The sequence below is a fragment of the Syzygium oleosum genome, unplaced genomic scaffold (assembly GCF_021117445.2).
Source record: "Syzygium oleosum isolate NSW1041296 unplaced genomic scaffold, Sole_v2.1 Sole_v2.13, whole genome shotgun sequence".
In the NCBI taxonomy this organism is placed as follows: Eukaryota; Viridiplantae; Streptophyta; class Magnoliopsida; order Myrtales; family Myrtaceae; genus Syzygium; species Syzygium oleosum.
In genome coordinates, this window is record NW_026607497.1 from 4502269 (window position 1) to 4524070 (window position 21802).

The 21802-nt window shown below is 38.1% G+C and overlaps 2 protein-coding genes across 2 annotated transcripts; both read left to right on the forward strand.

The window, feature by feature from the left end:
- Nucleotides 1-14948: 14948 nt before the first annotated feature.
- Nucleotides 14949-17693, forward strand: LOC130139692 (receptor-like protein Cf-9 homolog). Its single transcript, XM_056317230.1, has one exon. The coding sequence runs from the start codon at nucleotides 14949-14951 to the stop codon at nucleotides 17691-17693; it is 2745 nt and encodes a 914-aa protein (XP_056173205.1).
- Nucleotides 17694-17793: 100 nt separating this feature from the next.
- Nucleotides 17794-18471, forward strand: LOC115674918 (putative receptor like protein 25). The gene has a single exon (XM_030597438.2). The coding sequence runs from the start codon at nucleotides 17794-17796 to the stop codon at nucleotides 18469-18471; it is 678 nt and encodes a 225-aa protein (XP_030453298.2).
- Nucleotides 18472-21802: the final 3331 nt, after the last annotated feature.

Genomic DNA, 21802 nt, shown 5'->3' on the forward strand with positions numbered 1-21802 from the left:
CCGATTATTCTCTCGGGCTGAAAGGCCTGGCTTGACTCGGCAAGCCTCACTCAACCCGGTTGGTCCGATTCGACCCGATTTTCTGACCCGATGACCCGACCTGCAGAACCGTATGACCCATTGACCTGACCCGGTCATTTGTTGATCGTTGACCAACATTGACCACCGTTGACTGGCATTGACCAGCGATGACCTTTGTTGACCACCAAAAAAGAGGGGGGGATGAAGGGAGTAGAATGTGTTTCTTGCAATATTATATCATTGATTAAAAATTAATCCTTTGATTTTTTCTACATTCGTTGCAGGAACGATGGTACGAAGGTATTGAACCCCTATTATCCATAGGACAGCCAAACAAGGGGCATACATAGAGAGGAAGAGAAGAGAGCTAGTTGGCTGTTTTTAGAATGGCCATACTGATATGTTGACCCATGTTATTAAAGTCAACAAAATGATACAAGAAGTCATTTGACACGAAGGCTTGATGACAGAAGATATGAAATTTAATTATTTTTATGACACTCTTCCTAGACAAGAGCAAATGGTGTTCCTTAATGTTTTCGAGAACTCTAAAACATTGAGATATGATAAGATTGTAGAAGCCTTCCTGAGAAGATACATTAGGGTCATGGCAACAAGAACGTCAACACGTGGGATGAATTGGTGCAGAATGAATGCGCTGTGGTGCAAACCTAAGGGAATTGCAAGGGTCTTTTCTTGGTTGGGGAACAGTTCGAAAGAACTTCCTAAGGAATTTTATGATTCCATCCCGGTTCTTTGCAAAGAGATTAAGACCTAATGTTATTTATTATTTTAACTTTCGTAATCATTTATGGATATGTTCACTTTAGGTTAGTTTTAGATATCCTAGGTGGATATTACTGTTCATGTTGATGTTGATGTTTCTTTCCTATGCTGGATTCGTTCCTTATGAAAATAGTATTTAGTGAATGAATGTTGATGGAAATTTTTTATTGTGAATAGTTTATGGTACTATTCTATTATAATATCTGTCTTATTAGTGTCATGTGGTTGAGTGGGAGTTCTAAAAGTTTTTGTAACGTTAAAGAACGTAATTTGACCTTAATGATTATATTAACGATAATTTCAAATTACAATTTTAGATGATAATTGGGAACATATTGAACTTTCGAATCTAAAACCTATGTGAAATTACTCATTAATATAATCAGTTTGTGTAAAATTGATGCATAAATGAGTGGCATTAATAATTCGTGCGTATGTGTCTGAAATGTTTAGATACCATGGCTTCAGCAACTAAGAACATAGTAGCTAAACTGATCAAAGGAGAAAAATTGAACGGCAAAAATTATGAAATATGAAACATGAAAATCCAATATGTGCTAAAAGAACAAGAGGCACTAGAAGTTCTTAACTAAGTTATGAAAGAACCTAATGATGGAAATACTGCACAACATAAGAGAGATAAAGAGGCATTTACTGCTTGGAAGAAAAAGAACTCGATTGCTCGCATCACGTTACTGAGTAGTGTGGAGAATGACATCATGCGAGAGTTCAGGCGTTTGAGAATGCCAAAGAAATGTGGGAAGCATTAGCAGCAAGATTTGATCATACATCGGTGACCAAGCTAAGAGAACTCACTATAGGGTTTGACTCGTATAAGAAGCCTCATGGTCAGTCCATGAAACAACACCTCAGAAAGATGTCGAACATGATTAATGAGCTGAAGGATGCCGGACACATTCTGACTGATGAGCAGCAAGTGCAAGCAATGATTTGTTCCTTGCCTCAAAGCTGGGAGTACATGAAGGTGCACCTGAGCCATGATGAGAATATCAAGACCTTTGAAGATGTCATGCGCCATTTTGAGTTGGAAGATGATCGCCTCCTGGTGACGAAACTAGAAATCGACATCTATTATGCTGGTTCTAGCTCACATGGGGCTTCGAGCTCCAAGCACAAGCGTGTCGAAAGGTTTATGAAATGGAAAGGCAAGGGAGCAAGTTCTTTGAGTAAGAAACCAAAATTTAACCAACATGATAACGAAAAGCGTCCTTTTGTTAAGAAGATATCAAGGGTGAAGTGCTACAACTGTAGCAAGAAGGGCCACTTCGCTCGCGATTGTGGCGAGCCAAAAAAGGTAAACACCCCTTGCATTCTTGAGAACTTTGCTTATGTGTCAAGTTCTGTATTTCTAACTGAGTCTAATCCTTTGTGGACTGTAATTCAGGAGCCACAGACTATGTAGCAAAAGACAGAGATGCCTTGGTGGAGTTCCGACTGATTTCGATCGGAACGAAATGGATCTATGTAGGGAACAACTCCAAAGCTGAAGTTAAAGGGATTGCCACCTGCCAGTTAATGATGTGTGGTTGACGCATATTGTTCCTACATGACGTATTATATGCTTTGGAGATTCATCGGAATTTAGTGTTTGTATTAGTGTTGGTTAAACTTGGTTTTAATTTGAACTTCATAATAGTGGTGTAGACTTGTATTTGGATACGAGTTACTATGGTTGTGGATACTTTTTGGATGGTTTTATTGTATTAAATGTTAATTGTTGTGATGTTAACGTTTGTTATTCCCTATTTACATCTTCCAACTCCTATGATAATGATGTGAATGTGTGGCATGCTACACTTGGTCATGTTGGCCAACAACGAATGAATAGATTAGCCAAAGAGTGCTTATTAGGCAATATTGAAAAAGTCGATTTGCTTATTTGCGAGCATTGCATGATGGGGAAAACAACAAGAAAACCATTCGGAAAAGGCACAAGAGCTGAGTTTCCTTTGCAACTAATCCATTCTGACATATGTGGTCCAATGAATGTAAGAGCAAGGCATGGGGCTGTATATTTCATCACATTCATAGATGATTGTACTCGATTTGGATATGTCTATTTGATTTCTCATAAATTTGAAGCATTGAGTTGCTTCAAGAAATTTATAAACTTGGTAGAAAATCAATTAGATAAGAAAATAAAAGCATTAAGATCCGATCGAGGTCGAGAATATTTATTTGATGAGTTCAGAAATTTATGTGATGAAAAAGGAATAGAAAGATAGTTATCTATTTCATATACTCCTCAACAAAATGGTATTGCCGAGAGGAGAAACAGTACCCTATTGAAAATGGTTAGGTCCATGATGGTACAAGCTAACTTACCAATCACTTTTTGAGGTGATGCTTTGTTAACTGCTGCCTATGTACTTAACTGTGTGCCTTCTAAATCAGTTACTTCCACTCCGTATGAGTTATGGACAGGTAGAAAACCCGATTTAAGTTTTCTTAATTCTTGGGGTTGTGCTGCTTATACTCACGAGCCCTCTCACAAATATGGAAAACTGGGTCCCAGAATCAAGAAGAGTATTTTCATAAGATACTTAGAGCACTCAAAATGATATGTGTTTATAGGTGAGCAAAAAAGTAGGAGTATAACTGAATTTGAATAACGAGATATCCCATTCTTAGAGAATGAGTTTCCTAAGAAGGGCGAAATAGGTGAGGACTACTCACTATTTGAAACTTTGGATCCTAATAATGAAATTGATTAAGTTCGTCCAAGTGGGAGCAATGTGAGAAGTGAGGAATTAAATTCGACTCAATCTCAATTGCAACCGTTTGATGAGACGATACCGTCATTATCTAATCCAAGTGGGAGCATAATGGAGAATGATGTACCACGTGTACAGACTCCTGTATAGTGAACAAGTCGCAAAAGTATTCCCCGATGACATTTTGACATTGAAGGGGAAACTTTCATGGTCGCTCCAAAAGATGAAGATGAGCCAAGGAATGTAAATAAGGCTCTAAGTTGCCCTAATAAGGAAAAATGGATGTTTGCAATTGAAGAAGAAATAGAGTCAATGAAGTCATATCATGTTTGGGAGCTGGTTGATCTTCCAGAAGGACGCAAAACTATTAGGAACAAATGGATTCTCAAAATAAAGCAAAAAGCTGACGGCTCAATAGAAAGATATAAGGCTCGCCTCGTGGAGAAATGGTATAATCAATAGGAAGGAATTGATTATAAGGAAACTTTTTCTCCTGTAGTGAGATTTATCTCAATTCACCTTATTCTGGCAATAGTGGCAAGTATGGATTTTTAATTATATCAAATAAATGTAAAGACTGCTTTTCTAAATGGAGAATTAGAAAAAGAAATTTACATGGAGCAATCCGTTGGCTTCATTATTAAAGGCCAATAACAAAAAGTATGTAGACTTTTAAGATCGATATATGGCCTTAAGCAGTCTTTGAGACAATGGTATATACGTTTTCATAATGCCATAGTGACATATAATTTTACAATGATTGATGAAGATCATTGCGTATATATCAAAAGATCCAAAGATCATTTTGTGATCTTATCATTATATGTTGATGACATACTGATTGCCGGAAGTAATGTGGAGTTGATTAATACTGGAAAGAGTTGGTTATCGTCCAACTTTGAGATGAAAGATATGGGTGAGGCTGCATATATTCTTGGAGTTAAGATTTTAAGAGATCGTTTCAAGAGATTATTGTCTCTTTCATAAGAGACTTATATAAACAAAGTTCTTGAACGATTTTGTATGCATGACTGTAAACCCATGCATACTCCTATTGCAAAAGGTGAAAGATTAAGCCGTAGATTGTGTCCTAAGACTCCACAAGAGAAGGAACAAATGAAATATGTTCCTTATGCTAATGCTGTTGGAAGTTTAATGTATGCCATGATATGTACAAGACCTGACATATGTTTTGTAGTTGCAATGGTAAGTAGATACCAATCCAATTCAAGTCAAGTACATTGGAAAGCCGTCAAAAGAATCATGAGGTATCTAAAGGGTACTGCTAGTTATTCTCTGAGTTATCAAGGAAAGGATTTGCGACTTGAAGGCTACTCAGATGCTGATTGGGGAGGAGATTTAGATGAAAGGAAATCTACCTCTAGATTTGTATTCTTACTAAATAATGGTGCCATATCTTGGAGGAGTAAGAAACAAACATGTATAGCCTTATCCACCATGGAAGTCGAGTTCGTGGCATTGTCAGCAACAGTACAAGAGAGAGTTTGGCTTAAGAGATTTTTGGATCATTTAGGTGTTGCTGAGCATGCTACAAGTTCGAAATATCATTGCAAAACCAAATATATAGATACCAAGTACAACTTTGTTAAAGATATGGTAGTACGAAAGGATGTGAACTTGCAGTACATATCTATGCATAGAATGATAGTAGATCCTATGACGAAGCCAATTCTTAGAGATGTTTTCTATGGTCATGTAAAATCTCTAGGACTGCGTAGACACTGATGTACTGAATATTGTAAATTCCCTGAATGTTCACATTTAAATGAAGTTGTTATATCATTATTAATGCCTATGAGTTTATTTGGTATTTATGCATCTTAATACTTAGTGAATTATGCTGAGAAAGTATGTCGGATAGATAAGATTAGCCCACTCACACGGGTAATCGCCTCTATTTACTGTGTGATAAATAGAGATGAGATAATTTTAAGCTTATTATCTGAGTAATAATCAAGAGCTCAAGCTTAAAATATAAACGTCGCCTTAGCTGAGTGTTAAGATGAGGACATAATATTTACTATGTCCGAAAGTAAAATAGCCCACATATTTTTCTTTATCTGTTTTTGATGCAAGATGTGAGTTTTGATGGATTCTTTGGGAGAGTAGATGCATGAACTCAAGTTTAGACATTAAGTATGTCTAAACTATCATCTGTACGGTATTGAATGTGAAGACATACGCTCCATGGGAAAGGAGTTAATACCATAATATGTATTTCATACTACGTATGCATGAGACGACTAATAAGAGTGGCAAAAGTTTTGATCTCAACTTTATGCCGTGTGAGACTCTTGAGGAGAAGAGTTCCTCATTTAGTGCCCTCACGACTTTAACTTATTCTCAAAGTTTCTATTCAGTGTGCGCTATCCTAGGGTGTTGCCAATGGTCATGAATGATTCGATCTAATGGGGCATTTCTAGAAAAATGAGTTGAACTGAAATAGAGAGGTTTAAGGAAAGAAGAAGATCAATTTGTTTATGATGTCACATTCTATTTTTGTATTTACAGGTCGACCAATTATGATTTTGAGTAAATCATAGTTGTGAATACAATATACGAGATACTAAAAGAGATCCAGAGAGATATAAATGTGACTCATTGATCTAGGGTACTGCATACTATATCTACTCGAAAACGTTATACCCAATTTGAGCTGCTATGTATTCCTAACAGATGCATGGCAACGAGCTCTCGAATTATGCCGGTCCCATGGATTATTTGCTAGTATGAACATTGTAGAGAAGAGAGAGTTATGCTTAGATCATCATATGCGAATGAGAGATGATGGGCTTTGTGACTATTGGGCCATCCATGTTGGGCTAACCCAACCCGTTAATCTTGAAAGGGTCCATGAGAGAGAAATAACCGTCGAGGCAGTTATTGTGGGAAACTGCAAAATGAACAAAAGAGTGAGGCAGAAAAGTTACGTATGTTCTGTCAGTCAATTTTTGGCATTCACACTCACAACAAGAAACTCTCTCACTTGAAAGCAAAAATGCCCTTACTCGACGACCGAGAAGCGCACTCTCTCGACGTTGCAATTGGAGCATTTAATTCATGAAAAACAAGGTACGTCCTTCTTGGTGATGTAATTTAGACGATCGGTGATTCAAGTTCTCTTGGGCACGTTTCGGCAAATGTTTTGATATTACTCGTTAGTTCAAGTTTTCATCTTTTAGGAATTTTTTTCCGTCTTTCCGTATTTTTAGGAATCCGTTTCCGAAATGAGCCAATCTCAATTTCAAATGCTACTAGAGCTTATAAGATAGGTGACATGCTCGGTTAACTAATTTTAACTTATTTTTGATATTGTGAGTTGATTGGTCTCAGTTATTATAATTTGAGAGATTCAATTATCAAAAAACTGTTTGCTTTCAATGAAAGCCCTTTGAGCAACGGTCCATTTGTTAAGCTAAAACCCCAAAATCGTGGGCGGTTTGTCGTGGATGACGTTGCGAGAAGTCCACTAAACCTTATCATTTTGAGGAAGGAGAAGTCAAAATAAGGTTTTCATAGGAGGACTTATGGTAAGATCATTGTTGAATCTTGCCTAGTAGAATGACAAGAGAACTAAGAACGAACTCAATGGGTATGGTGAGCTCTTTGCCCAACGCCTCTCGACGCTTGGATTGCATGAGTGCCTAGCGTGCTCAGGCCTTCTTGGCGGCATAACGAACCTGGTGCGAAATGTGCTAAGGAACTTGAACAAGAGAGCGATGCTTCCATCATTCCAGACATGATACGTGTGTTGGATGCCATGCGGTCTTCCATCATTTATAACGACTCTTGTCAACAAATATCTCGACTCTTGCATCGATGAAGAACGTAGCGAATTGTAATACTTAATATAAATTGTAGAATTCCATGAAATCTTTGATCTCAAGTTGCGCTCGAGACCATTTGGTCAAAGGCATGTTTGCTTGGGTGTCAAACATTGTGTTACCCCTAATCCGTTGCCTTGTATTGGGCGGGTAGGGCTTGGATTAAATCATTCTCAAACTTGCCATATAAATCTACTAGCATAATTTTTGTTTTGTTTTTTTTAAATTCATCACATTTTATTTGTTTTCACTTAATATTTTAGAAGAATACCAACTGTCATATAGAAAATATGCATAAAAAAACATTTAGTGTGCAAATAAAAGGATTTATGAGCTTAGCGTACCCTTTTTTCATGATATATATATTTTGTATTTTGTGATATTTATGACTTCTCCCCTTAGTTTCTCAAGTTAATTTAAATCATACGGTGATCTGTTAGCACTTTTAAACCGGGAAATTACTAAAAAAGTCATAAATTTATCGCAATTGTGCCAATTTAGTCCTAAACCTTTCAATTGTGCCAATTGAAACCATAAACGTTTTAACAATTTGCCAATTTAGTCATTTTAACTAATTTTTGTCGGAAATTGCTGACGTGGATACCAGTTGACCAACGTGATACAACCGACGTTGACGTTGATGATTTTTACAGTTTAAAAAGATTGAATTTTTAAATATTTTTTCTTTTCTTTCTTTTTCTTTTTCCTTCTTTCTCCACTGGTCGCCGGGTCTCGGCGATGGCTGGCGATCGGCCACAAGCAAGGGCCGACCTCGGCGGCTTCAAGCGAGGCTCGACCTTGCCGGCCGTTGCTGAGGCCTGACGATCAGCGGAGGAAGAAGGAAAAAGAGAAAGAAAGAAAAGAAAAGAAAAAAAATGAAATAAAAAACTAGAAATTTTTTAAAAATTTGTAAAAATTATTCTCGTCAGTGTCGGTTATGCCACGTAGGACGACTGGCATCCATGTCGGCGATTTCATGCTAAAATTGATCAGAAAGACTAAATTGACAAATTGTCAAAAGGTTTAGGACTCAATTGTCACAATTAAAAGATTTATGACTAAATTGGCACAAGTACAATACGTTTAAGATTTTTTTGATAATTTTCCCACTTTAAGACAATAATCTAGAATTAAGAATCAATGAACCATGTCAATAGAACATGATTTTCCGAAGCCACGGGTGAACATATTCCTAGTAACAAGAAACAATGGGTGGTCCAAAAGAACCGGGCTAGATTTCGTCGAATCGAATGCATTGAGATGTTGATACTTGAATCTTGCAAAGACTTACAAAAAAACAGGAGAATAACTCTCCATCTTGGGTAAATTGGCAATTTTGGTTTCACCCAACTTTGTATAATATGCGAAAGCCCTCGGTTCAATCCAACAGTCTCTCTCTACACAAGACAAAGAACCAAAATGGAACTCATACAGTATGCGAATGCATATCGTTAGGGGTGCCAAAAACGCCTGAATCGAACCGAACCATCAAAATCTGCACGTCCCCTCCGGATCGTGCAAAGAACAGAGAAGTCCATCTCTGATTTTACCTCCGTGCTCCAATTTACTATCCTCCCCATTGCGATTCTTCACTTTGTCGTTGTCGTGGTCGTGGTCATCCTCTTCTTCTTCATGTTTGACTTCATTCCGCGTGCGATTTTGAAGAAGAGCTCCAAGGGGAAGCGCAGTCGTCAGATACGGCTATCCAGGTCCGAGAACTTGGTTGAGCCTCGGGCTTGCTGAGATTCGGGTTTAAAGTGTTGGGTTGGAAGGTTTTTGGTGCTGTGAGCTCCTTCGTTGGCTGTAGCTCATTGTAACGATATGCAAATTTGTTCGCTTTCTCTGATGTCTACCGTTTGCTCAATGTAGAAGTTGTAGATTATGTTGATGTTCTGGGTAGGGGTGTCATTGGGTTGGGTCGGGTCGGGTTTTCATGATACCCAACCCGACCTGAAATATACAGGATCAGGCTTGACCCGACCCGACCCAAGACCCTGTTCAGCATATACTCCAAGAATAGGGTCGGGTCGGGTCGGTCCGGGTTGGGTTTAGGGTTTTTTTTTCTCTGGAGCGAAGCCGATGGAGTCCAGGACGAATCGGGGGTCGACGAGGAGGCTGCTCGAGGGCCGGAATGCCGCGAAGCACTATGACTACGACGCGTCCTCGTCGTTGCACTCGCCCGACGACTCCTTGTCCTCCGCCTCGGCCTCGCTCCACACGTGGTCGCTGGACTTGTTCGAGCAGACGAGCTTCCGGGTCGAGGGGGGCGAGGGCGAGATCGATCGAACATGCCGGAACCTGGGGCTGTCCAGGATCGACGACTTCGCTATCCCTACGACGGTGTGGGAGGCGAGGAAGATCAGGTTGTCCTCCGATCTCCTGTCGCGGTCGAGGCTGAATTGGAGGCTAAAAGAAGAAGGCTGCGGAGCCAGGGCCTCGACCTGGGCGGTCACGGCGAGCGCCGTGAGGGCGAGGATGAAGGCCACCACGGCCATGTTCGCAACCTTCATGGCCGCCATTGTAAGGGCGAGGAGGAACAGAGAGAGCGAAGGGGGGGAGAGAGGAGATTCACGGCCACCAGAGAGAGACGAGAGCAAGGGGGAAGGGGAGAAGGGTTATATTTGGTGCTAGGTCAAAAAACCCCCGGCCCGGCCCAACCCGGTCCAGCCCGGCCCAACCCGGCCCAGCCCGGCCCGATCCTAATAAATATCCACATCTAAAATCCATACCCAGAGAAAATAAAACTTGACCCTAAAATACCCTAAAATTTCAGGTCGGGCCGGGCCGGGTCAGCTCGGGCTTTTTTGACACCCCTATTTCTGGGTTAGTGATTTGAGCACCATATTTATTGTAAATTGGAAAAATGCGATGCAAGGAAGCAGAAGAGGGGAAGAAGAAAAAAAAAAAAGGAAAAAACCGAAAAACTGGAGCCGTCCCATTTTTCGGTTCTGGTTTTGGGCAGTTCGGCTCACAAGAGGCACATAATTGTCGTGTTCGGATTTGGTCAGGTTTCCACTAATACCGGATCCGACCTGAAAAATTAACACCCCTAAGTGTCATTGTCACCGCTTGATGTTGATCTTATGGTGCTTTATTGAGATGGAGTCGGCCCACACACACCCACACGCATCAAGTGCATGTAATAATTTTGTGTGATGTTGCTTTCTCTAGATGAATAAAAAGAGAATCACGTGCAGTAGCAAACCCTTCGTCCTTAAAAATTTTAGGCAATTGATCGAGAATAAGCCATATACATATCAAATCATTTTTGCTACAGATGTTTTGTGATTTCTTGTTCTTTGTCTACGAGGGAAGATGTGGATAGGCGTCATGAATAATATAATTTAACGTGCTATATTGCTATATTGTTCGTCATTGTGTTTTTTTTTTGGGTAACACTTAGCAAAAAAGTTAATTGCTCTTTTGGTAAATCATTAAAATTCGGAAGTCAACCATAAAGATATATGTTTCACTAGTAATCTATGTATGAACGAATTTAAAAATACCAAATTCGTTGAGATTAATCGATCTTGTAGTATCAAAGGAGTTAGCTCAAGTGGGTGGAAAACAAACAATATAATCATTGAACTTCATGTAAACGTGTTAATTTCTAAATATCACTCCCCTTTGGAAAATTTATGTCTCTTATGTTACAATATCAATAATGTGATCCCACATTCAGTTAATTTCGTTAACGTTTATTATCCACGTTAAGTTGCATAATAACTGCCCATTTGTATTGTGATCGCCCAAAAGTCATGATAACGTCTTGATGAAAGACATTATATGAAGGATTGCGAGTGGAGATATAAACAGGTCTAAGCCAAATCCTCTCATTATCTGAAAACACACCATCGATATTGAGAGAGTAATTGGTTAGAAGTACCCATTCTATGACTGTTAAATGCTCGGCAAGTTAGCTTTGCAATCAAGCTTCATCAATGGCCGGAGGTTATATAGAATTTCTTCACGTTTCCACATTTGATCCTGATTATGCATGAGTTTTGTTCATCCATGCAAATTCGGGATCTTCAGTCCTTTAGTTTTCTAACATCTTATGGATTATGTCTTAAGAAGAAATCCAAATTGCAATATTTTTTCCTTTTCTTTGTAAAGTTTTAACGTCACTCATTTTGAAAAAAGAAAAAAAAAAAGAGGTTTCAAGGTCATGGGATTTTGAACCAGCGACCTGTCGCACAACCTTAATATTGTTAGTGAACGCAGAATTCTATTCTTTTTTGTGGTGGCAAATTTAATAAACGTTGATTAGGGCCGGAAAATCATAAGTAAAAAGAATTCTGATATCTTTTTCGAGGTGAGTTGCTGGTAATTTGTCAATACTTGAAACTCTTGTACTAACTTACAAACTTTTATTTGTATAATTTACTAAACGCTCTCATTCACTAACTCTTATAGGAAATTGTTGAGGGAAAATACGAAAACATACCTCATCTTTCACCCAATGACCACTATACATCTCTACTTTTGAAAATATTAAATACGTACATGAGAGTTACCTTTGGAGACCATTTTGCTCCTTTGTATCAATTATGCTTGTGTTAATATACAAAAATGGTCGATAAAAAAAAAAAAAAAATATATATATATATATATATATATATATATATATATATATATATATATATACAAAAATGTCATTTTCTTTCCAAATGCTCATGTACAATCCCAAATTCTTGCACCCACCCAAAATGCTCAAAACCAACTAAAGATCAAACCATCTAAACCATAAGCAATTCACTAAAATGGGGTTGCAAGGAGGGGAAATTTAGTGTTTTCAACGTGAGTTTTTTTTAGAGGTACATAAGTGGTCATCGAATAAAAAATGAAGTAATTTTTTTTTAATTTCCACCAACATTAGAGAAACTTGCGAACTTATGTTAACTTAAATTGCCCATTAGTTTTGGTTTTTTTTTTTTTTATCAACTCTTGGTTGAGTACTTACCAACAGAAGCCCATTTAGCCGATCTTGATAGCTGAATCTGCCATGGAAACATATCCCAGATTAGCAGTAGACATTCCAACATTTCGCTCTAAATTTTTGTTGAACTTGCAGGTGAATAGTAGATCTTGGACTTGTACCTGTCTCAGCACGAGTTTGCCGTAGTAAACAGGGTATTGGAGGTTCAAAGTTATCTTACTTGAAAATATTAATAAATGACTAACGTCTTCGTAATAGATTTTCCACATTTGTCTGCTAGATAGTGATGACTAGAGCCACGCATAGACTTGACTAATATGCCTTTCAAGAAAAGAGGAGAAGACTTCCATACCGTGTATATGTACGTAGAACAATCACACATTTCATGCTTGATATGACATTGCAAGTAAAAATCACCAATAAAACCAACTTATTAGTACCATTTTGTGAATGCCCATTTGGAATGGATGCCCTAAAAACTCCTCCACTAGCTTTCATGCATCCAGCTAAGGAAGAAATTCTATCGCATCAAGAATTTTCCACACCCAAGTAACCCCACCAAGACAATTAATACAAATTTGTGACCCCACTAATATCATGTCAAGAAGACTTTGACTTCTTAGCACTTGTGATTAAGCGCACTGCTGTCCTGGAGACATTGTGCTCAAGCAGAAAGCATGGGATTCTACCAGACCTGTGTCTGTTCTTTTCCCTTTCCGCGTGATCCGCGTGACCGCCATATTATTTGACAAGCACTTTATTAAACTTAAAGATGTTTTATCACCATATCTTAAATTTTACAATAATTCTAACACCCACCCAAAATGCTCCCATAAGCAATACGCTAAAATGGGTTTGCAAGGAGGGGCAATTTGATCTTTTCAATGTGGGGTTTTTCTTAGAGAAATTGAACAAAAACTGAGGTATGTTTTTTCTTCATATTTTCGCAATTACGAACCAACATTAGAGAAACTTGCCAACTTAAATTACCCATTAGTTTTTATTTTTTTTAATCAACTCTTAATTGAGTACTTACTAACAGAAGCCCATTTAGCCGGTCTTATTGAATGAATCAACCATGGAAATACATCCCTTAAGAATTAGCATTAGACATTCCATCATCCCGCTCTAAATTTTTGTTGAACTTGCAGATGAATAGTAGATCTTGGACTTACCTTTCTCACACATGGTTGCCATAGTAAATAGGGTATTGGAGCTCCAAAGTTGCCTCACTCGAAAATATTCATAAATGACTGCCGTCTTCACAATAGATTTTCCACATTTGTCTACTAAATAGTGATGACCAGAGCCATGCATAGACTTGACTAATATGCCTTTCAAGATAAGAGGACAAGACTTCCATATTGTGTATCCGTAGAACAATCGTGTTCCATGCTTGATTTGACATTGCAAGAAAAGATCACCAATAAAACCCAACTTATTAGTACCAGTTTGTATATGCCCATTTGGAATGGATGCCCTAAAAACTCCTCCGCTGGCTTTTCTGCATCCAGCTAAGGAAGAAATTCTACGGCGCCAAAAATTTTTCACACCCAAGTAACCCCACCATGACGATAATTTCAAATATGTGACCCCAGTACTATCATTTCAAGAAGACTTCGACTTCTTAGCACTTATGATTAAGTGCACCGCTGTCCTAAAGCAATGTGCTCAAGCAGAAAACACAGAATTCTATCATATCCTGTGTCTGTTCTTTTCCCTTTCCGCGTGACCGCGAAATATTTGACAAGCAATTTATTAAACTTAAAGATGTTTTATCACTCTACATTAAATTCCACAATAATTTAACTTTGAGAAATATTAATGCCGAGTACTCTTGTATTATTCAAGTTTAGACGTGATCCAAATATATATAAGGTGTACCAAAAAACTGAAAGGTTGCTTTGTTAAAACAATATGTTTAGAAGAAAATGAAAATGAAAATAGTTTTATCTAAACTTCACTTAATTCCTACCGAAAAAAAAAACTTCACTTAATTCGAAATTGATTACAAAAAGATAATATTGATAAACTTTTTATCTAAATGATTCAATCTCTTTAACTCAATCAAATATCTTTTACTAAGAATGAATTAAATTGAAAATAATTCAATCTAAAATCCACTTAATTTGAAATTAACTTATTAAAAACATAAGTGGAAATTTTTCCATAAGCTTTAATTTATTTTAAAATTTAGATAGTAGATAAGGAGATATGGTCTAATCAAGTTCTAATTTATAGGCCGAGTTTTACATGTCTAATTCAACAAGTGTTTTTATTGTTATTTTCTACCCTCAACAGTCAACAACCCAAATAAAATACTTGTGAAAAATTACATACACTAATATCAAATTAATGGAATACTTCATCCAAGGCGACGCCAATTGCGCCTGCAAGCACGGGGAAAAGAATAGGAAAATATTCTCCCAACCCGCAAGGCAAGTTGAAGTCATCTTATCGAAAACGATGGGCGGAGAAGAAGTTGAAAATCTAAGAGAGCCCACACCGACAGATCTTTCAGAGAAGACTTGTGTTGATGACATGGCTTATTAGAAGACTTATGTTAATATAAGTCGAAGCACTCTCCACTGCCACTTAACTCACTTGCATGCTAAAGTGAAAATGGGGTTGCATCAAATCCTCGGCCTCCTCTGTTTTCTCTTTCTCTTACATTCCTCCCTTCCCTTTGCCTCGCCCCTTTGCTCTCCTGACCAACGCGATGCCTTGCTCCTTTTTAAGAATTCCTTCGTGCTTGATAGCAGGGCGTCAGACTATTGTTATTGGTATCCATCTTATCCAAAGACAAAATCATGGAGCAAGGGCCTCGATTGTTGCTCGTGGGACGGTGTCACTTGTGATAGTGTCACCGGTAACATTGTTGGTCTTGACCTTAGTTGCAGTTGGCTTCGTGGCGCTCTCCAATCCAATAGCTCCCTCCTTCTCCTTCGCCATCTTCAGATCCTCAACCTTTCCGGTAATAACTTTGTTGGCTCACACATTTTCCCTAATCTGAGTGCACTTGTAGAAATGACTCATCTGAATCTCTCTCGTTCACACTTTTTTGGTACCATTCCTAGTGAAATCTCTCGCCTCTCTAAGCTGGTATCACTTGATCTCTCTTGCAATTATGATGAATCATACTCATTCCCTTCTATCATGTTGGAAAATTCAATCTTCGTCATGCTTGTTCAAAATCTAACAGCAATGCGACAGCTTGTTCTTGATGAAGTAAACATGTCTATGGTATCATCAATGTCCTTTGCGAATTTTTCTTCTTCTTTGACACATTTAAGCGTTTCAGCTTGTTCCTTAGGGGGCATTTTTCCAGATACTGCTTTTCGCTTACCGAGCCTTACTTCTCTCTATCTACATTCAAACCTCGACATGTTTGGGATTCTTCCCAAATCCAATTGGACTAGTCCTCTTGAGTACTTGTCTCTTGGTAGTACGAGCTTTTATGGAGAAATACCCGATTCAATTGGTAACATGACGACTTTGAAGACTTTAGATCTTAACGATTGCAGATTCACAGGATACATCCCCTCATCACTAGGGAATCTCAAGCAACTTCAAGTTCTGTATCTTGCTGGGAATAACTTTCGCGGGGTTGTAGAGTTTGAAACTCTTTCAAAGCTTAAAAATCTCCAAGTGCTCAATGTTTCTCAAGATCTAAGTCTAACCTCCAACACACTGAACTATACATTCCCAAAGCTTGAGTTGTTGGGGTTGTCTTCTTGCAATTTGACCAAGTTCCCCTATTTCTTGAATTTGTCAAAAAGATTGACATACTTATACCTCTCTTCCAATAGGATTAGTGGAGAGATCCCGAGGTGGTTTTGGGGAATAGGCCATGATACATTGGAATTATTAGATCTTTCTCATAACCTCCTGGAGGGAGGTATACAACAATTGCCCTGGAAGCAATTGCAGTATATTTACCTTCAAAACAATTCTTTCCAAGGACCACTCCCAATTCTTCCACTTTCTACTTCTCGCTTTTATATCACCGACAATGGTTTCACCGGTGAGATCCCCTCTTCGATTTGCCAGTTGAATTCACTTCGGTACTTAATTTTGTCTAACAATAATCTCTCTGGGAATATGCCACCATGTTTTGGTAATATGGCCAATCTCTTCTATTTAGACTTGAGCAGCAACAAATTCCAAGGACCACTCCCAATTCTTCCACCTTCTACTTCTCACTTTTATGCCACCGACAATGGTTTCACCGGTGAGATCCCCTCTTCGATTTGCCAGTTGAATTCACTTTTTTACTTAGTTTTGTCTAACAATAATCTCTCTGGGAATGTGCCACCATGTTTTGGTAATATGACCAATCTCTTCTATCTAGACTTGAGCAGCAACAAATTCCAAGGGCCACTCTTGATCCCTTCGCCTTCTACGTTGAACTTTTATGCCTTTAACAATGGTTTCACCGGTGAGATCCCCTCTTCAATTTGCCAGTTGAGTTTGCTCAAGTACTTACATTTATCTAAGAATTATCTCTCTGGGAATATGCCACCATGTTTTGGTAATATGACCAATCTTGAGTATCTAGTCTTGAGTAGCAATAAATTACAAGGTCCATTACCGCGCTCCCTAGTCAAATGTGTGAACTTATCGATACTAGATCTCGATGACAATGAGTTCAGTGATATATTCCCACATTGGCTGGAAGCACCGCAACTGAATATGCTTGTTTTGCGTGCCAATAGATTTCATGGTAGTATCAACCTCACTGCCTTTGAACTCTCCTTCCCTGCTCTTAAATATTTGTTAATTTCCTACAATAATTTTACTGGGCAGTGGTCCACACAGGTTTTCTTAAACACGTTATTGGCTGTAATAGAGTTATCCAACAACAAGTTTGAAGGGCCAATTCCACTTCCATCTCCCTTCACATTTTTTTATTGCATTGCCCACAATAATCTAACAGGAAAGATCCCTTCCTTGATATGCAATGCCACTCAGCTCGAGCACCTTGACTTGTCCGAGAATGGTTTAACAGGTAGCTTGCCTCGATGCTTAACAAATTTAAGCACCAATCTGTTAGTTTTGAATTTGCGAATGAATCACCTCGAGGGCACAATTCCTCAATCATTTTCTTGGAGCTTGTTGACTCTTGACTTGAGTCAAAATCAATTTGAAGGCATATTGCCCCGATCCCTTGTCAAATGTAAAGATCTGGAAATTCTAGATCTCAGTAACAATCAAATAGAGGATACGTTCCCGAGATGGTTGGGAACACTCCCAGAGCTCAAAGTTCTCATTTTGAGGTCCAACAATTTCAAGGATGTTTTGAATATTCCCATGGGAGCTCATCTCTTTCCTAAGTTACACATTTTGGACCTCCAGCAACAATTTTAGCGGTCCGTTGCCAGCCAACTTGATAATGACCCTTAAAGCCATGATCAACTGCAAAAATGAACAAGACAAATCATTGTATATGACACGGATTTTTGGAAGGATGATGGGATATGAAAATTCCGTGACCGTAAGCATAAAAGGGAAAGAGATTGAGCTACAAAAGATCTTCACCGTCTTCACAACCCTTGACTTGTCACATAACTCTTTTCAAGGGGATATCCCAGGAGTCATTGGACATCTTCACTCTCTCATAGGGCTCAACCTTTCTCATAACCACCTTAATGGTTCCATTCCTGTGATTCTAGGGAACTTGATTGAACTTGAAGGGCTCGATCTATCTTCAAACATGCTTAGTGGGGAAATTCCTAAAGTACTGGGAGATTTGGCATCCCTTGGATACTTAAACCTCTCCAAGAACCAACTAATGGGACGCATACCTCAAGACAAGCACTTGAGCACATTTTCAAATGACTCGTTTGGTGGGAATCCCGGCTTATGTGGAACTCCCTTGCAAAAAGCATGCCTTGGCGATGCTCAACCTTCGCCGCCATCGTCCTCGTCAAGTTTCAACCACAAAGGGCATGAGAGTTGGTTCAAACAAAAAGAAGTGTGGATCGGTTATGCATCTGGAATCGTAATTGGGATTTCCATATCTTACATTGCGTTTGAAACGGGATGGCCCAAATGGCTTGCGCGAGGTGTGAGAATGCTGGAGAGAAGAGTAGCTGAGTGGATGGAGACGCCAAAGCGGAAGGCCATCAAATTTCTTGGACAATGAAACTGTTTGAGGAGTGTCCGTTTAAGTTGTGCAATGTAATTTCAGTGAATAAAGATGTCCCTAAACCAGCTTGAAATGTTATTTCTCTTATGAAGGATTGTTTTTGTTTATATTGCCAGTCTCTTTTTGCTTCATGGTGCAATCGTATATAAGTTTAATAAAGAAGATGTCTGAAAAACACAAAATGAATCTAGTGCCATTAAGCTATACAAATATCTCTTCCATCTTCTAGTGTGCATAGTTTTTATTTGTCAATGAAGAATTAGAAGTGAAGACTGGCCTTAACCCATTCAGCCAAAATTGTTAAAAACTTTTTATTTGTCCTGAAGAATCAACATTTTAATCTTTGAAGTTTCGGGTGCGTAGTAGATTGTGGATGGAAGCTAAGCTATTTTACATTGTCTTTGATAGAGGACACAAGTCAAAGTTGAATATAGAAAAATGTTTAGTAAAATATTCAAAGTATATTCAAATTTCAAATAATTCTTCTGAAAAATAACAAGAGAGTTCCCTCCTTCAGCTTGACTTATGTATGACAAAAAACCCTCGATATTTTAGGACTCGGAACGTATCAATGTTTTTCTTTTCTTTTCTTTTTTTGGAAAAAGTAGAGAGAACCTTCTTTTTTGTTATTATTTTTCCTTTTCTTTCGATAAGGAAAAGGAAAATGCCAAGCGCACACACAACAGGATATGCCCGAAGAAACTTAAAAATACGATTCAGCACTGGTCAAATATTTCCTACTAAAGTGGAGGATTAAATTTTTATTGTTTTGTAATAATTCTTTCGGATCAAAACTCATCTACCAAAAATCATTCCGCAAGTGAAAAGCGTATTTTTCTTAGAAAGCTATTGTGGGTTGCCGCATTTTTTTAGGCAAGTGAGTTGACGCATTTAAATTGAAACAACTAGTCTCCCCCTCCTTTTCTTTATTTAATATCTGTAGTTGAAGTCGCGAAAAATACAAATCGCCCTCCTTACATTATTTTCATATTTCAGTTTGCCTCCTTTATTTCTAAAATATCAATGTTTTGCCCCTCGAGTTAAAGCTATATGAGGAAAACTCCCGTTTTGTCCCCTGGCTGCCACTCACAGTAAGTTACGATAAAATGCATTTGAATATGATAGTGAATTGGTCTCTCGAGGGATCATAGAAGCTTCAAGCCCATAGGGTAACAAGACAAGATTTTTTCTCAAACAGTGTCACGTGTATTGCCACATCATTAACTAACTAAATCGCAATAAATATAGGGCTGCACGAATGAGAGAGGAATTATTATAAATAAGGTGATGATAATTGAGAATAGAATACAAACTTACCATGTAACTCTATCAGCGTACTTTTAAATTAATCACATTTTATTTGATTTCACCTGATACTTTAGGAGTATACTAATTGTCATAAAGAAAATATCGTGCAAAAAAAAAAAAAGCATTTAGTAAGCGAATAAAAGGATTCATAAGCGTAGCACACCCTTTTGTTTATGATATATCTTTTGAATTCAACGAGATTTGTGAAATGAACTACTCCCCTAGTATTTTCTTAAGTTAAATCTAAAGCATGTGGTGTTTTTATTGGCATTTTTAGAAAATAGTCTACAAATAAGCATCAATGAACTATGTCGATAGAAAATGATATTCCGGAGCGACATGCAAACATATTCCAAGAGGAACGGGCTAGATTTTGTCGAATGCATTGCGATGAGAGAATAACTCTCCATTTTGGGTAAACTGGTAATTTTAGTTTCACCCAACTTTATGTAATAAGCAAAAGCCTCGAGTTTAACCCAACAATCTCTCTCTATGTATATAAGAACTGAAATGAAACTCATATAATATGTGGTTATATGAAGTGCTATTATAACCGTTTGATGTTAACTTATGGGGCTTTGTTGAGATGGAGTCAGCTCACATACACTAAATACACGTTACAAATTTTTGCGGAATTCTTTTCCCTGGATGAATCAAAAGAGAATGAATGCGTGCCCCGCAGCTGTGTAACAAAGCCATACCATTCATAGATTTTAGGCAATTTATCTAGAATAAGCCATATACATATCAAATCATTTTCGCTACAGATGTTTGTAACTTCTTATTCTCTGTAGGCAACTATACTGCTATATTGCTATATTTATCGTCAGAGTGTTAAGTTTCTCTTTATTGTGTCACTGTTAACAAAGAAGTGAGTTGTTCTTCTGGTGGAATCAATGTAATTTGGAAGTCAATCATATAGAGATATGTTTAAATAATCTATATATTAACGAATTTGAAGATAGCAAAATTCGCCAAAAATAATCAATCTAATAAATTGGAAGGAATTAGCTCAAGCGAGATGTAAGCAAACAATATATACGCTGAACTTCATGTAAACGTATTAATTTCTAAGTATGAATCCTCTATGGAAAGTTTTTGTTTCCATGGCAGAGGCAGAGGCAGATGATAATGACCCAGCTAAAAAAAGCATTCATTTTGGAATTCGAACCAACTTGACGTAGAATTGATCCTCTAGGCAGAAGTGAAGACTCAATCAAAAGTTCAAAATTTCAGAAAGACGAAGTGGCAATTTGTATGAGCGCAAAAAGCCATGACAATCAAAAAAGTGGAAAAAGAAGGGGGACAATAGCAAAGCTTAGCACTCGAGTAAAGGACCAGCTATACGAAAGAGTTCGTGATCTTTTTATTTGTGGGTTATCGAAGTCAACGGCCCAATCCGTGACTAATCAGATCGCAAGGACAAATCTATCATGTCTTGTAGATTGACCAGGACAAGCAAACCCTCTGCGACCACTCGGAGTTTGGGTACTGCGACTTCATCCTCAATGGGATCACTCTGTCCAAGGAGCAAGATCTTGACGTGTTGTACAAGAAGTTTGTAGTGTCAAGGATCAACAAGGTGAAATTGGGAGCGAGTCTCGGAGGTCGGAGTCCAGATTCGTCTTCGCCTGGGGTGGCGGCATGAGAACAGGAGTTGACGACACTGGCAACACTACAGAAGCTGGGGTAGAGGCTAGCAGTGACCGAAGATGGAGTAGAGAGAGAAAGATTCTTGAATTTAGGGCAAATAAACGTGAGAAGATGTCATTTAGCTTTTAAAAATTCATCTTCTTTTTCGTCATCAACCTATGTGTCCAGGTGTTCATGGCCTTCCTCATCTTCATCAGCATCTCATCGTCGTCAACTTCTTCTTCTATGATTGTAGTCCTCTGCAAAATGAAAAATGGAAAAAATTTGATGTCCAGTGTGGAAAATAAAAATTAAGTCCATCATAATAGTTAATTAAAATGTGGCTCTTTCCGGCTAACCACATCGGACTATTTATTTTTTAAAAAGT